The sequence below is a fragment of the Propithecus coquereli genome, unplaced genomic scaffold, assembly GCF_000956105.1.
Source record: "Propithecus coquereli isolate 6110/MARCELLA unplaced genomic scaffold, Pcoq_1.0 Scaffold9, whole genome shotgun sequence".
Classification (NCBI taxonomy): Eukaryota; Metazoa; Chordata; class Mammalia; order Primates; family Indriidae; genus Propithecus; species Propithecus coquereli.
The window spans coordinates 19,139,128-19,155,624 of record NW_012155284.1 but is presented as its reverse complement, the minus strand read 5'-3'; the positions used below and the strand labels follow the sequence as shown (position 1 = coordinate 19,155,624).

Sequence of the window (16,497 nt, the reverse complement as noted above, 5' to 3'; positions counted from 1 at the left end):
AAGGATGGACATATTTGAAACTCGGACTTGGGGGGGAGGGGAGGGCAAGGGCAACATATGTAACCTAAACATCTATACCCCCATAATATGCTGAAATAAAAAAAAGAAAAAAGAAAACCTTCCCTCTGCCTTCTAGCCCCCCCCCAAAAGAAAAAAAAGAATAACATCTATTCAATGTCGGGCGGGGGGAGGGGGAGGGGACGGGTATATGCATACACAAAGAGTGCAATGCGCACCATCCGAGGGATGAACGCACTTGAAACTCGGACTTGGGTGGGAGGGCAAGGGCAACATATGTAACCTAAACATCTGTACCCCCATAATATGCTGAAATAAAAAAAAAAAAGAAATTTTGGATGAACATTTTCCCCAGTTAGCAAAGGTCATGGATGAACAGGATGATATATCCAAATCATTTGAAGAATACATAGGCTGTTACAGACTTATTAATTAGAGAATACAATGAAACGTTCTCTGACTTTGAGAATTGTGACATTACACTCAAATTAGCATTTCAGCCTCACCTAGTTGATATCATTAAGGCACCTAAAGAACTACAGATGGAATTAATTGAGCGCTCAGTAGCCGACATTTTAAAGTCATTGTTTGATGCTAAGAAAGATCCAACTGAAATATGGAAAAATGCAGTAGAATACCCACGCCTTTGGCAACATGCCCAAAAAATGCTTTTTTGTTTTTCACCCACTTATTGCTACAAATCTATTAATACATTCTCCTACATAACCCAAATCAAGACACCTTAAGGTCACAAATGACTGATACCCATCTAGAGGATCAACTGAAACTGCGGACTTCCATGCTGCAACCAAATATTCAAATGCTTTCCAACAAAAAGCAGACACAATGAAGTCATTAAAAGGTTAATTAACTTTAAAATTAACGAATAGTTTTCATTTTTTGAAATTATTGAGTACATAGTTAGATTCTTACAAAATAATGTACATTTTTAAGTATATTTAATTGAAGTTTCTTGAGTGCAGCCTTATTTGATTTCAGCTATATTAATGCAGCCTTCCAACATAAAAAGTTTCCCCACCGCTGGGATAGATGATACTTAGGCCATGATGACCACATGATAGGTTTAAATTGAGTGCTTTGTGTCACAGCTACCTCTGTCACCCTCTTTCCTAGTCCCCAGTGGTTACACCAGATTTCTATTTTGCAATTATTAGGAGCACAGATTTTTCATTTTTGCAAAGTAGACCTGATCATTCCACTAACATGTACAGTGTCAACAGCAAGCTATTCCTTAGATGAGTCCAAAAAAAGAAGTGAAATATGAAGACTTTTGAGAAGGCCTGGAGTTCCCAGAAAGGACAAAAGGACCATTGTCTGTTCAGCCAGAGAACAGACTCAAAAAAGGTTAGTTGTAGTTCTTGAACAACCAGAGGAACAAAAAAACATGTCACAGTTTCATTTTCACTAAGAACAGGTATAAAAAGGAAAAGGTTTATACTAACCCAAAAGGATTCAGACTACACATCAATTGACAAGAACTTGTTGCCTAAAGAAACACAGCAAGAGGGACTATTTCTCCAGAGATTTTTAAGGAAAAGCTAACAGATCACTTTTAGGAAATGTTTAAAAGTAGATATTCACCCATGCACACAAAATGATTCCCTTCCCTGTATGAAGCATTTTCAAGCTGCTATAGGATTTTTATTACTTCTTTTGCTTTGATGCTTAGAAAGTCCTTTATCCACCCACACACCAAATATTAACTATATTGTACATTTGCACTCTTTACAGTTAACTGTATAATCCAGTTAGAATTTATCCTGCTAAAATGGTATGAGAAAGGTCTTGAATTTTTTTCCTCCCAAAGGTTTGTCAATTATCCTACTGATCACTGATAGAGTTTATGTATTCACTTATAGCCAGGGAATACCTGGGCATTTCCCTAAATTTCCACTTGAAGTACCTAACTACACTTCATTCAAATAATCATGGTAGACAGACAATATAATCATTATATTGGGGGGTGATTCAACATCATTACCTTGGCCCATCTGCATATTCAAAAGCTCTGGCCATAAGCCCTGGGCCCTGAAAGCAGATAACACCACCAGCAAGAACTTTGGACTAATATAGACAAGAGCCCTCTGTCTGGACAATCACACCAACAAGGTACCCTCTGAAAAAAAGAATCATTTTCCCTTAAAAAGTACCATGAGATAAGGACCTTGAGATAACTTGAAGAAAATAAGGGCAGAGAGATAACAAGGCAAAGACAGCACACAGCTCCGAGGGTTTCTTAAAAGTTACTAGACAAAAGATCCAAAGAATGGAAAACCTAACCTTATGGATATTTCAAGGTTAAAAAACAGAGGAGGAGATCTCAACCTATTGAATTAGATGATCCAGTGCATAATCAGTCTAGTGACTGTCAATGACATTTTCTAGATTTAACATTTAGGAGAAAGGGAACAGCAAAGAGCTGTTATCTCAGTCTTCCAACCTGCTAGCAAATAAATCAGGAGTTGCAAGCTCAGCTGCCTACAGGAACAGACAAATGGGATAAACAAGCGAACGGATTTAAGCAAACTTGGCTTCAGAGTCTGAAAAACAATGGGGAGTATTGGAGCCTTGGCAAATTGGAGTTCAAGCCCATGAAACACTTGCTTCTTCTAGAGGAAGCACTCACTATATACCCGCAGCAGTTTGTGCCACTGAAAAGTCAACTCCAAAGCTGCCAGATCTTCTAATTTTTCTAAAAATAGCCAGAAATATGAATTCTTACATGAATCTCCTATTTCTTAAGGTTTAGTAATTTAATTAAATTTCGTTTTTAAAACACACATGTCAAACCAGACTTATTTATGGTATATTTATAATATGTGGGCCACATTTGGCCCACAGACCAATAGTGTGAGCTCTCAGATTATACAACCCACAAGTCACTCAGTTTTTCACAACACCCTACCATGCTCCCATGCCCTTTTCTGCTTCCTCTCTGCCTCCCTCTTTTCCTCAGTCTGCCAAATTATTAGATGTTATACAACACAAGGGACTCTAGGGTAGGAGTGGAGTGTGAGTAAAGGATGCTACTCAATCTCATTTGCCCCACTGAAGAGTCAATAAGCTCTGATCTTACTACAAGGAACTGCCTTTTTGGGAAGAAAGACCGATTACTATGGATAGTTACACTGGTAGGTCAAACTCCTGAGCCAAATTAAATAATTTTAAATGTAAGTAGAGAGTAAATCTTATATCTACAAAAATGTCATGTTTTTTCTTTTTTGAGAACTTTTCGATGTCCTGTTTCACGTATCAGTAATGAGTAACTGCACTCACACAGCTTTGGCATGAAGCCCAACCATGCCAGAAGCAAAGGAATAAACCTCAAAAGAAATTCATTAACTAAACTGAAAATCACTTTCGTTGGAAATGCTGTAGAATTTTTAGCTTCTACACAAAATAGACTGATTACTTACTTTAAAAAATACTTTACCAAGTGACATTCTATTCCAATCAAAGTTAAGTCAAAGTTTTAAGGGATGAGTCAACCTTACTGGGATCTCACATACATATCTAGATATTTATCCTTTCCCATAGACTCTAACAGGATTACTATACTAGATAATCTTTGTTAATTATTAACAAATTATGGTCTTCTATAATCTAGAAGGCTTTCTTCTCTCACTACAGAAGAATCTAAAAAAATGGTTTTCAATGCAGGTTGTCTCAAATATATTCACTCGAACAGGACTCAATAAGGCAAGGTTTATATATCATTACCATCCACATGCATTAGTCTATTCTTGCTGATACCTAATGGCAATAAATTCCCCCAATCTGCCCATCCTTCTTCCACCCTAAAATTTCTAAAGATGATACTGTAGAGAATAGTTGACTCTGATATCAATTTGGAAATAGCCAGCTTTAATTCCTAGCTGAGATTAAAATGAACAATTGTGATAGAATAGACCAGTGATATCATAAATATAACTGATAAAAATTAAATGTGTTTTTTAAAAAAATTTTCAAAGCAGATAATTTTACTATAGAATATTATAAAAAATGGAAAATGAGAAGAAAATCTAAGAAATGATATTTAATCCACTCTTTAGAACTCTTCTTTTACCAGTGGCATAATGGCAGCAAGTAGCTATAATGGGAATCTACTCACTTAGTCCACAAGCATACCAGGCATGATGTTCACAAATGCATAAGCCCAAATTCAATATTCCTTGATTGGAAACAAAATACCAAGAAGCCCCATGGTCTCAAAACCTAGCAATAAGCCTAATTCCTCATTTGTTCCCAATGTTGGTCTGTCTGAAAATGCTCACTTTTGTGTACATGATTTACAACTATTACGTTTTGTTAGCTATTATCACAGAACCTACAAAAGCTTAAACTCTAAAATACTGTGCCATGAGATCAAGTAACTTATTCACGTATTACTGATATTTTGTTAGGATACTATGGCAGCATCCATACTTTCCAAAAATAAAGTCAGACAGAAAGAAGGAGGAAGAAAATAGAAGAAAGGGAAAAGAAAGGAAATGAAAAGAAGGGAAAGAGAAAGATGGTTAAACTCCACAATATTAAAAAACTAGAGTATGAATAATTCCTACAAATTTACATAAGAGAGTATGATACCCATGCAATAATTTGGTCTTTAAAGCAAAACTTTTGACAAGAAAATAATACTTATTGAACAATTACAATAGCCAGCAGGAAAATCTGATTTCCAACAAGAAACAGTATCAGAAAGACTAACAGCAATAATGTTGTTTTTTTCCTTTCTACCATGTTTCTTTCACAGCATAAATTCTAAAGTATAAATCTATATGAGGAATAGCAACAAGTTTTAATGAATGATAAAGTTATTATACTATATTTATTTTGCATGTCTCAAATAAGAAATAGTACTAAAAAACCTGTTGCTTCTATATATAGAAATTAGACTTCTAAACAAAAATACACCTCTCACACTTGACTGTTTGTGAAGTCATATCCAGAATAATAAATTTAGTAATGAACAGTAAATGTCAAATTCATTCTTCTATACCAATAAAGTTATACTCTTTTGTACAAAAATGGCAGGCAACATGTATATTCTTTCTTAAGAAATAAAAGCTACCGTCCCTTGTTTTGAGTTTCATAATAGAGCTTAAGAATTTTATTTTATTTCTTCACAGAGCAAGATTCCAGCCGTGCCAAGCAGCCTATCAGTTTTTACTTTACAAATTCCATGAATTTTGGCTAATGAAAGTCTCCAGACAGTGAAAAATGAAATGATTCAATATCAGTAGTACAGATATATGTTCATTATATTCCAACTTACCTAATACGCTGACAAAAGCATCAAAAAGATGAAACGTAAGCAGTGGCTCTTTCAAGTGACCATAGTAATCTGCTATAGTTTTAAAGACATCTTTTTCAAATCCCAAGTACATAGGCTGCTTCAAATCAGAACAGTTGGGCCCTATTTTTTAAAAAAGAGAGAGAAAGAAAAACAGTATGGAGCAATTACCTCTAAGTATTGTTCTCTGTGAATAAGTGTGGCATGTACAGATATCCAGGTATTCAAGATATATAGAAAAATTTTCATGGGGAACACTGACGTTAATTAAATGGGCACTATACATTTTGCTTACACAAATATGCTTTGTGTTAAATTGAAATCTATTATAAAACAATGAGGAAAATCAAAGGCTTACTTCCATTTTAAAAGATCCCCATTCTTATTTTTTAAATGTCCTTCTGAAAGGCTTTTTTATTAAATGTAAACAATAATTTTCTTTGAAATACTCAATATTTTCCCAGTCTTGACAAATTGACCAATATAATAATTAGCTCACATGTATAATAAAGTTATAAAGCAATTTTTAAAGCTTTTCATTATTTCATCATTGCTATATTATAAAATCCTACAGTCATAGAGTTGAGTGAAATAATTTCTGCCTCTAAACTATCTCAGACTAATAAAAATTTTAACTTTTTAAAAGATACCCTGAAAAGGAGATTTTACATTTTGTCTTGTTAATTCATTCTGATTATACACTCTCTATTTGATCTCTGACCAACCATCAAAAGATAGTTTACCAAGCAGAGTCATACTGCAAAGTTGAAGCAAACATAGGAACCCTGAAACTGCCTGGTCCCACCCATATTTTATGCCAGCAGCAAGTAAAGCAAAAATCTACTTGTATTTGGGACCAAAACAGGAACAAGAAATGCTCTCTACAGAGTTAGCAGCAATGCCCCCAATAATCCATATACAGACCAAAGATTTACACTGTCAAGTTGAGAGACGAACTGGAGCTGCCTGCACCCTGACGAAAATGGCAAGTGGGTCCCACGAGGAACAGTTAAGCCAGGCTCCTCCATTTCCATTACGGCATGAAGAAAAGAATGTAACCGTATTGGAAAGTTCTGGGCTAGCATAAGACTAAACAACTGTACCCAAATAGACTTCTACCCCCAGGAGAACAAAAGAAGCTGCCAAGATAAATTAAAAGGAAATTCTTCCTACCGAATTGCTGTAACTAAAGAAAGAGGATCAAGCTAAAACGGACAGTAAAACATTCTGGGCCTTCACATTTCAAGGCCACTGGGACATCATCAAATGGCATTTTTTGGTCTCTTTAAAAACTCTCTTACCTTTCAATATTCTTTTCTTATAAAATAACTTAATTTGATTGGCCAAAATAATGAATATTGTGAAACACCTGTGTGTATGGTGTCACATGACCCCAGCAGCAAATGCAGCCACCATTTTTGCTTGTTACCTCCTCTGACGCATCCTAAGCTTAGTCTATTGAAATAATTAGGTTGGTATGTCTCAGCAAGAAATACAGTTTGCCTAGAATTACTCCCTACAAGGATAAGTATGTGGCTCATTCTAAGCAGTTGTTCTCCTTTGTGAACATTTCACCATCCTTTTTAAAAATATGCAAAAATCAAAAAAGGTTTCCCTAAAAAAACCAGTACATAGTGAGTCCTATGAGAGGAGACCATATTTTTAAGATCTTTTCTTTCTTAGTCATCTCGAACTTTAAGAATGTTTTTTTAATCCAGTTTTTTATAAACATTATTCCTGACAGATTTTAGAAAAGAAAAGCTTTGACTTTTTTTGTATCCATTTTTTATTGAATTTTTGTGATATACATGCACAAAGAAGAAAAACACAGTTAACCTGGTTTCGTATTTATTCAGCCAGCATTGGGCCTGGCCAAAAACGAAAGTATCTAGGTCCACGTGCACATGGTCTACAATAAATGCAGATGGGCCTAAAGAGAAAGACATGAACAACAGACTAACAGAAAAGGAGGCAACAGGCCTTCAAAATATCATAAAATCGGTTGATCCTTCTGTTCCCTTTTAGATGACTGTAATGGAAATCTGTACTTACTAAAGATAAGGACAAGAAACAGGTCATGACTTTGATGGACTCAAAGTAGATTTTGAGAGTCAATGAGAATTTTAGAACACTTAGTGATTTTATAAAGCTATTCAAAAGGCTGACCTTGCCTTTTGGCCATCTTTTTTGACATATAAATAAACATTTTATGGATATGCCAACCATTCATAAATCACTGCACTTAATACATATGACACATGTTCCCTGTTCCCAACATTTGCCACCTACTATAATACCACCTAATACACATCAAGATCATTACTAAATCACTCCTCACTCTTGTCCTTTCCATTGATAAGTAATCAGAGTTATTCTAACCTTTCTACAGAAGCTTTGTGGCTTTAGGTGTATATCTTGCTTGAGGGAAAATTACACTCTTCACTACATTTCAGTCATCATTGAAAATTCGACATCATAAACACATCTTAATATACACTTTATAACATATTATATTATATCCTAGATTGGTTATACTGGCTTCCTGTGTTCATTCTCAGCTGATCAACTTCTAAATCCTTGGCTTGCCAAGAGTTCAGAAATGGATAATTTAACTTCCCATTTATACTTTCTATCTCATCATTGTAAACTCTGGCCAAAGATATAATTTAAATTTAATTTACTTCAAATGAGCAGGAAGAATAAAAAGCACTTCCCTAAGCTAAAACCATAGTACTCTACATCTCAGAAGTTCCAAAATATTAACCAAAAAACAATGAAATTTTTAATAGTTAAACCTAGAGAACTTTGGGCTTCACATAAACTAATGTTACTACTATTCATATTCAGAATGATAGTGTTAAATGAATATCATTCGTATTCAGAATAATATTAAAAATAATAGAATAATTTTCCAAATATTACCATTAAAATTACCCATATTAAGCTGAATAGTTATTTTAGTTTCATTCTACAGTCAAACAAAACTAACTCCAGTTAAATCAATAATTCAGGGTCTACTAATTTAAGAATTTCAAGTTGTAGTTCACATCTCATTCAGCATTATCGAATTCATGCTCAAGAGAGGCCTTACCAGTGTCAGCTATGTGGAAAGTGTTTCAGCCAACCCTCATACCTCACTCAACATTATCAATTCCATTTCCAAGAGAAACCTGTTGAGTGTAATCACTGTTGAGAAGCCTTCAGTCAGAGAACACAATTTTCTCAACATTTTTGGCCTCATCCTGAAAAGCATGCTCTGGATGTGAGAAGGCCTTTTACCAACTCTCATACCTTGTTAACAACTTGAAAATTCATACTAGTGTGTCCTAAAAATAGCAAATGGTTGCAAAAGTGTAGGACAACCTTATTCCAAGAGGGGATTCAGCACGTGTCGGTAGTCACACAAGTGAAAAGCTTACAAAGAGTATTTTTGTTGTATAGGAAAGAAGCTAATAGATTTTGCCCTTTTTTAGTGGTATTCATCAAATGGAGAGCCTTGATTTTGACATCCCAACCACAAATTTATAACTGGCAATCCGTGGTCTGAATTTTTATAGAAGAGTTTACATACACTATCTTCACCATTGGGATGTATCGGCACAGTGCATGTTAAAAAGCTTTTCAACGTGTACCTAGATTGATTTATCCACAAAGCTGATATAATTGATAATATATTTACATAGTACCTCATAGTTTATAAAACATTGTTATATATTATTTTATGTGATCCTTCAAGGAACACTGCGAGGTACCTAGTGCATATTCTATTTTACAGATAAATCAAACTTGAAACTCTGAGGTATCATTTGATTTGACAAAGTTGTATGTGATGGAGCAGGAATTGAACCCAGCTTTTAAAAATTTCTGCCATATCCTCTCTGAAAAAAGGTATAGTACTATATTGACTGTAGCCATCTTTCTATTTAGTAATCCCAGCACGGTTTCACATTAAATCAGATGAGGACATTTGTAGGATCAGGGGTGCAGAAAGCTTTCTTAGGGTGAAGTTCTGATAGCCTTTTCTCTTACAATTTAGGATTAGATGATGATGTTTTTAGACACTAATTCAGAAAAGTATATTTTAGCTGAACACTTCCTTATAATTGTTCTTATGCAGGGTAAAGCCATTACTGATCAAGTAGAGTTTTTGTAGTTTTTAGAGGGTTTGGGGTTTCTTATTCCTTCTCCCAGCTTTTTTTAAAAATCCAGTTTAAAAACAGTAAATAAAAAATAAAAAATTTATACCTACCTCTGTACATGCTAGTCCTATACAAAAGAAAAGAAAGAAAACTACTTCTCTGAGGTATCTGAGACTCAAAAGGCCCTCTAAACCAAATATCACCATTATCAGTCAGCCAAAATAACTAGAACTCTTATTAAAATCATTTGTTTCGGTTAAGCCATTAACCATTAGAATCCCTTCTTTGGGTTAAGCCTTCTAAAAGTCCCCAGAAAAATGGCAGCGTTAGTGAGATACTATCACAACTCCTTCCTTCCCAGTGTCTACAATAACCAATGAAATGGAAATCATGTACCTATGAAATGGATTTCATATACCTATGAAAATCTTCACAGAGACCACCCTGGTCCAGGCCCTCTCATCTTACATCTGTATTACTAAAACAGTGTTTCTGGTTTCTCTGCATGTAACTTCTTCTCTTTCTAAGCCATCCTATATCAATTAGATCAGCCTTCTAAAACATTTTTCTCCCACTTAAAGTGCTGCCTTATAAAAAGCTAGTAATAGGATCGGCTGACCAAACTGATAATGTAAATACAGTGGATAATTCAGGAATACATGTTTTAGGAATAAAAATAGAGGCTTCAGGAATAAAAACCTATAGACTATTAACAGGTAGCTATCTGTCACAATATTACACGTAATATTTAATTAATTTCTTTCTTTCACATGATGAAACAATTAGTATCTGTAGTGTGATTATATCTACTAGAAAGTGTAACCACCAAATCCCTTTAAAACTGTTCTATAATTCAGTCCTTTCATTAAGTCACAAATTTATCACTAAAAGCAGAGTAGTCCCAAAACAATTAACTGCCAGTCTCACAGGTGTCAAATTAATGTTCAGCCCATTGAGTAGAAATTTTTTCTATAACAATTTAGGGCACTAATTTTCTCTTAATTTCACAAAACTGGCAGATAATTAGTACTTACAATTTGCCAAACACTTCATAGCTGACAGCACCCAATGAGGAAGTTCTTCTACAGGAAAAACAAAAATAAAAAGAAGATATTTTATTCAATTCCACATAACTCAAGGAATTATATACATGCTTGATATTGTAAGAATGTATTACTTGCCCAAGTAATATGAAACATATCTGCTAATCACAAATCATCAATCTATGTGTCAGAACATTTAAAAGATAGAAATCTTTCCTTAGCAGCAGTGTTATACCATGCATGCATATAAATTATGCATACAAATTTCTCTAAGGACAAGACTCACCTTTTAAAGATTTAGTAAAAAAAAAAACAACAAAAAAAAATCGATGGTTTGTTCCAAATAAACCAAAAGACAAACCACTTATCCTAAGAATTACTGAAGAAAAAGAAAAAACAAAACAGGCAAAAATATTAGTAACCAAATGCATTTGTGAAACAAGTTCACCAAACACCTCCCTCTAAAAAAGGTAAATTCTCTAGGTCCAATATAAGTATCATTTTACATGTTTCCATTTTCAAAATGCTTTAGGCCAAGAAAGTTCCACTGACATATTAATATTAGGCTATTATTGTTAGGACAGCCTTAAAATAATGACAGTAATATAACATTGCTGAAAATAATCCCAAGTGAACAGAATCTCTTCCTTCCTGGCCCTGCAATAGACATCTGATGAAACAGGCCGGCACTCAGGCTTCCACTTCATTTTCTCTACTTTCTGTAAAACTGGGAAAATGGCTTGTTTGAATTGAGTTAGATCTAATGAACCTGAGTCTTACAAAATGCTCTCTTCTTTCTGAAGACCTTACTTAGTAAAATGAAAGATGATTGGTCATCTAACTGATAACTAAAAGTATTAATTTGCTATACTCAGAGAACATAGAAGGATTTTAGATGTATTTCAAAGGCTATACCTCCCTCTTCTAGAAACTTAATTTTATACACTGAGATTAATCTCACAACTCATAAAGTCACCACAAATCTACTTCTGTCTCCCTTGTCCTCCATTCCTGATAATAGGGACTATAAAAGGGGAACTGTTTCAGGTTTCAAAAACATATTCTGCTCCTATCAGGAAACATGGTCTAGAAAAACCTCTTGCTCTCTCACAACTGCTCAGGCTCCTTCTGGTACTTTCTATCTGCTGCCCAGGAGCCTCCAGCCCTAATTTAATATTTTACAAAAACCCAAAAAGTGTTATACCATCTTCCCCCAATCAAAGATCATTCTAGTTCCAGCCAATACCCAGCATCAAGGGTTTGAACTAAAGGAAGAACATATCAAAGAGCCCAACCAATTGGTCTAGTCCTTATCCATAGGATATTTTAAAATCAGTCTGGGAATTGTGGCCTACTATAAGTACCATGAACACATTTTTACACATCAAAAACCAGGTTGGGTGGCTGCTTAATGTCTTTTTTTTCCTGTATTTATAGACTGGCCTGGAGGAAAAGGTATAAAAAATTAAAGTACCTTCAAAATTTAAAGAGCTACCTTATTAAAAAGAAAAAAAATGACATAAACATTATCGCAGAAAATCTGACACAAAAATACCCTAACAAAAAGGTCAGTGAGAATCCTAAATGCAATCAGAGCCTAGGGCCTGCCTGAAAACTGACTCAAGCTCTCAGTTACGTCTTAAACATGCTCACTTTTCAGAGGTTTTCCTGGGGATAATATGGAACTACTAAATGCCCAGGGTGGCTAACACAATTAGCCTCTGGACATATTTTGCTGAGACTGATGAATACTACTGGATACTCATCTTTCTATGACATTTCCTTAATCCAAACAATTAGTTACAAGGTTATCTGGAAGTGGGAGAAGGATATATGTAATGAAAGGGCAAACTTATTTAGAGTTTAGGGAGGTCAAATAGGAGCTGACGGAATTGTGTGGCCAATGTATTGGGTCAACCAGGAACAAAATAGTATTTATGCACTTACTTGACTTGTCATCAAGGATAACGACTCCCTGCTTGCTAACACTATATACATTATGGATGATGAACTTGGAGTTGACAAGTTTGATGTCTATAATTTCTTCTAAGGAATCTAAGCCAAGGATTTTCTGTAAGCTAAAAAGATAAATAATTAAATTAGTTATTTTTTTTTAAAAATCATTATTTACCAAAACACTAGCAGTACAAAAGATCAACCTTTAAAATGTATTATTTTCATGCACTTCATCCAATCTTTGTGAGACAAAAAGGGTAAAAGTGCAGTACGATAAAACAAACTTAAAAGATATCCTTTCACCTTTATCAAATATTTAATAATATAACACCCTGAATGCTTTAATAACTGCAAATATTAAAAAAAACTAGCTTGTCCTATGATAAGAAACTGTTATTACTACATATTCATGAGAAAAAGCAAATTTGCTATAACACTATTACCTTTAATTATACCTACAGTACACATCAAATATCTAGGAGACCAAATTTTCCATTATGTATTTTATTAAACTTAAAAGATTTCAGCATTACTAGAAAGTTTAAAAACTTTTAAACTCCTATTTTTAATATAAATGGCAATAGAAAATCCCTAGAGTTCAGTTAAATTATGTTTGCTAATAAGCACAGCTGCAAATAATGCAAAGTTGAGATTTTTATATATAATTTCAGAATATTAAATATACAGAGTGGTGAAAAAACAAAATAGAAAAAAAAAATCACTAAAATTTCCCACTAATATCAAATGCACATACTATGATAATGTCATAGACTTCCATATCTCTTCTACATGGGCCTCCGTCAGCTGTCTGCGGTGGACAAGACGGCAAGCCGGCACCTCTCCAATAGCAATACTGTGACGCTTGTACCACATCTCAGAATTCTAATAGGGGGACAGGGAGTATCAAAGAGGGAGGGAAGGAGTAGAAAGAGAGAAAAAATATTTCAATATAAAGTGGTATGATTTTATGAGAAATGTTTTTTAATTGGTCATTTGTAATTTGATTTAAAATAATAATTAAAAATATAAACTTTCTTTACATGGACCTCAGAGAAGAATGACTCTTAAGATTGTCATATTACACATGAATATTCATGAATTACAAAAGAGCTATAGCAATAACCATCACGTTAACTAGCTAACTTTTCCTGTAGGAGTTCTAACTAATCAGTGAAGTAGCAGTGAAATAAAATTTTATTAATTCAAAATTCGGTCAAGGAATACTTATCCAAATTCACACACTGTCCAAAATTGAGTAATTATTTAAAATAAAATTAAAATGTACTGCTTTGAAGAATTTTCTATTTTTTATAAGCAAATGTCAAGTAAGTACAATGTTGGGAAGCAGTCCCTAGATCTTAGGTGTCTGCAAAAGGTGGGAAAAATAAGAACTCCACAAGGACAGCTGAAGATGGCAAGCAGAAGAGAAGGAATGGACCTGTGTCTCCAGAGGGGAAAAACTAAAGAATAGACAAGTTGAATGATTTGCCCCAAATAATACAACTTTACCTTCTCAATATTCTCAGTACCATGTTTCTCACACTTAGGCTACAAGACATAGGTCATAAAACTTCCTTTTGGTAATCACAGAGAAGAATTTTGACCTTTAAAAGGCAAAACATACAAGTCATTTACAAAAACTTTCTATAATAGCTTTTTGCAAAAATAACATTATAGAAAAATTTTATTAATTTGAAAAAAGGAGCGAGAAAGTTGTTTTTTTGATTTGGTTTTTGGTTTTGCTTTTATTTTTGAAGAATTACTGAATTACTAAAGAAATTCAAAGGCCACATGATGTGTGAATCTCTAGGTATCCAAATCAGATTTGTTTTTGAATGCAGGCATGCATTTGCCTAGCAAATTCACTTTAAAAATTTATCCTAAAACAATACTCATGAATATATTCAGATGTTTATCCATAAAGGTACTGCTTACTGCATTGTTTATATATTAAAAAACTGGAAACATACATACATACATACTTAAGAGTAAAGGACTGGACAAATATATTACTTTCATATTAGATGATGCAGATACTAAAAATGTTGAATATTTAATACCATGACAAAATGGGCATAACATACTGTTCTAAGTGAAGAATATAAGCTACAAAACAGCTCAGCATGATCTCATTTTTGCGTTAAAAATATATGTAGAAAAAAGGATACACAATAAAATGTTAACAGTATTTCTCTCTGGATGATATTATGGATAATTTATTTTCTTATTTCTCTATCTATAAACAATTCTGTGAAATAAATAAATAATAGCAACAGTGCTTAACAGTTACTAGGCACCTGTGTACCAGGCACTATTCTAAGCACTTTATAGGTATGAACTCACTTGATCCTCACAATAACCCTACCTCAGAGGGTACCATCATCCTAAAAAACTGAGACACATACGCAGAGAAACAAGTTCAAATAGCTAGTAACCGGAGAAGCCAAGATTCAAACCCAGAGTCCATGCTCTTACCCTTCACATTATACTGGCCCCTGAGCAAACACAACAAATAAATTTATTTGCTCTATTTTATTTTATATAATGGCTAGATAAGAGAGAAGACAGGACAAAAACAAAAAACAACAAGCAAATTCGAGGCAGAGATAGAAAAAAAGCAACGTAGAAAAAATGAATGACGAGTTCAAATTCCTTAAGAAAGATGAATGGTTTGTTTATTGACTATTAACCTCATCATTCCAAAAATTGCATCAAGGCCCCACCAGGGAAACATCCTGTTCTGCCATTCTTCCTGTGAATAATCCTCAACAAGCAGCAGCCCAAGCCTTAGTGGAATTATATATAAAAAGCAGGGACCTCAAACCTCTATCACTTCATTTAAGCGGAAAGAAAGGATGAGAAAAGGTAAGACAAAAGTTACAAAAAGAAATATGGATACAGAGAAGAAACCTAATGATAAGGTTTGGGTGGGGAGGGACAGGAGGAATTGAAGAGTCTGGGACTGTGGTATACCACTTTAAGGCTCCCGAAAATTTTAAAATTAAAAATTGAAAAATTGCTATCATTGGTGTAAAGCCCTGAATGGTGGATTGAAATGTGCTAATGAACACTCGGTCTTCCTAGTGGTGACATCATGAACGTTTTAACTTCATGGAACCAAGAAGAACAGAAAAGGGAAGTCATTATATTAACGACATAAAACCCTGTCAATTTAATATGGGATTTTATCTCTTTCGTATAAACAATACTGGATGACCCTGCAATGGAAAAATGCCCACTGAATAACCACTGTACATATGGTTACATATGAGGTAACATATGAGGTGTTAAATACAAATGTTCAAAAAAATGTACCTGATTTCATGAAGCTTGTATTTAAACTTTCTCTAGGATAAGAACTATCAACAAGACATTAACTAAGTACTCATCATTACAAATAAATTAAATAATCCCCAAGTACCTTTTGTGCTCACTCTTTCAGAATATTTCTGCTTTGTTTTCTAATACAGTAGTCCCCCTTTATCTGAGGTTTTGCTTTCTGCGGTTTCAGTTATCCGCAGTCAACTACAGTTTGAAAATATTAAATGGAAAATTACAGAAATACACAATTCACAAATTTCAAATTGCATGCCATTCTGAGTATCATGATGAAATCTGACGCCATCCAGCTCCATCCTGCCCGGGCCACGAATCCTTTGTCCAGCAGATCCACGCTGCACACGCTCCCTGACCATGAGTTACTTAGTTAGCACACTTGGTTATCAGATCAACTGTGACTGTCAGTGTCACAGTGCTACTGGTGAAGGAACTCTTACTCTACTTAATAATGGCCTCAAAGCCCAAGAGTAGTGATTCTGGCAATTTGAAAATGAGAAGCAATCAAGTGCTTCCTTTAAGTGAAAAAGTAAAAGTTCTTCACTTCTAATAAGGAAAGAATAAAATCCTATGGTGGGGTTGTTAAGATCTATGATAAAAAGGAATCTTAACCTCATCATTCAGGGAAGCAAATTGTGGGGAAGGAAAAAGAAATTTGTAGTCGTTTTGCTGTCGTTTCTCAAACTGCAAA

The 16,497-nt window shown here is 34.2% G+C and overlaps 1 protein-coding gene across 2 annotated transcripts in view; it reads right to left on the bottom strand.

Annotated features, from left to right (window-relative positions):
* DEPDC1B (DEP domain containing 1B) overlaps positions 1–16,497 on the bottom strand; it is a 102,634-nt gene that overhangs the window by 33,538 nt on the left and 52,599 nt on the right. For both annotated transcript variants that reach the window (XM_012664531.1, XM_012664532.1), the window contains exons 4-7: positions 13,225–13,352; positions 12,462–12,592; positions 10,506–10,553; positions 5,315–5,455 (exon numbers count right to left, since the gene is read on the bottom strand). In XM_012664531.1, the coding sequence (XP_012519985.1) occupies positions 5,315–5,455; positions 10,506–10,553; positions 12,462–12,592; positions 13,225–13,352 (448 nt within the window). The remainder of the gene's footprint in view (positions 1–5,314; positions 5,456–10,505; positions 10,554–12,461; positions 12,593–13,224; positions 13,353–16,497) is intronic.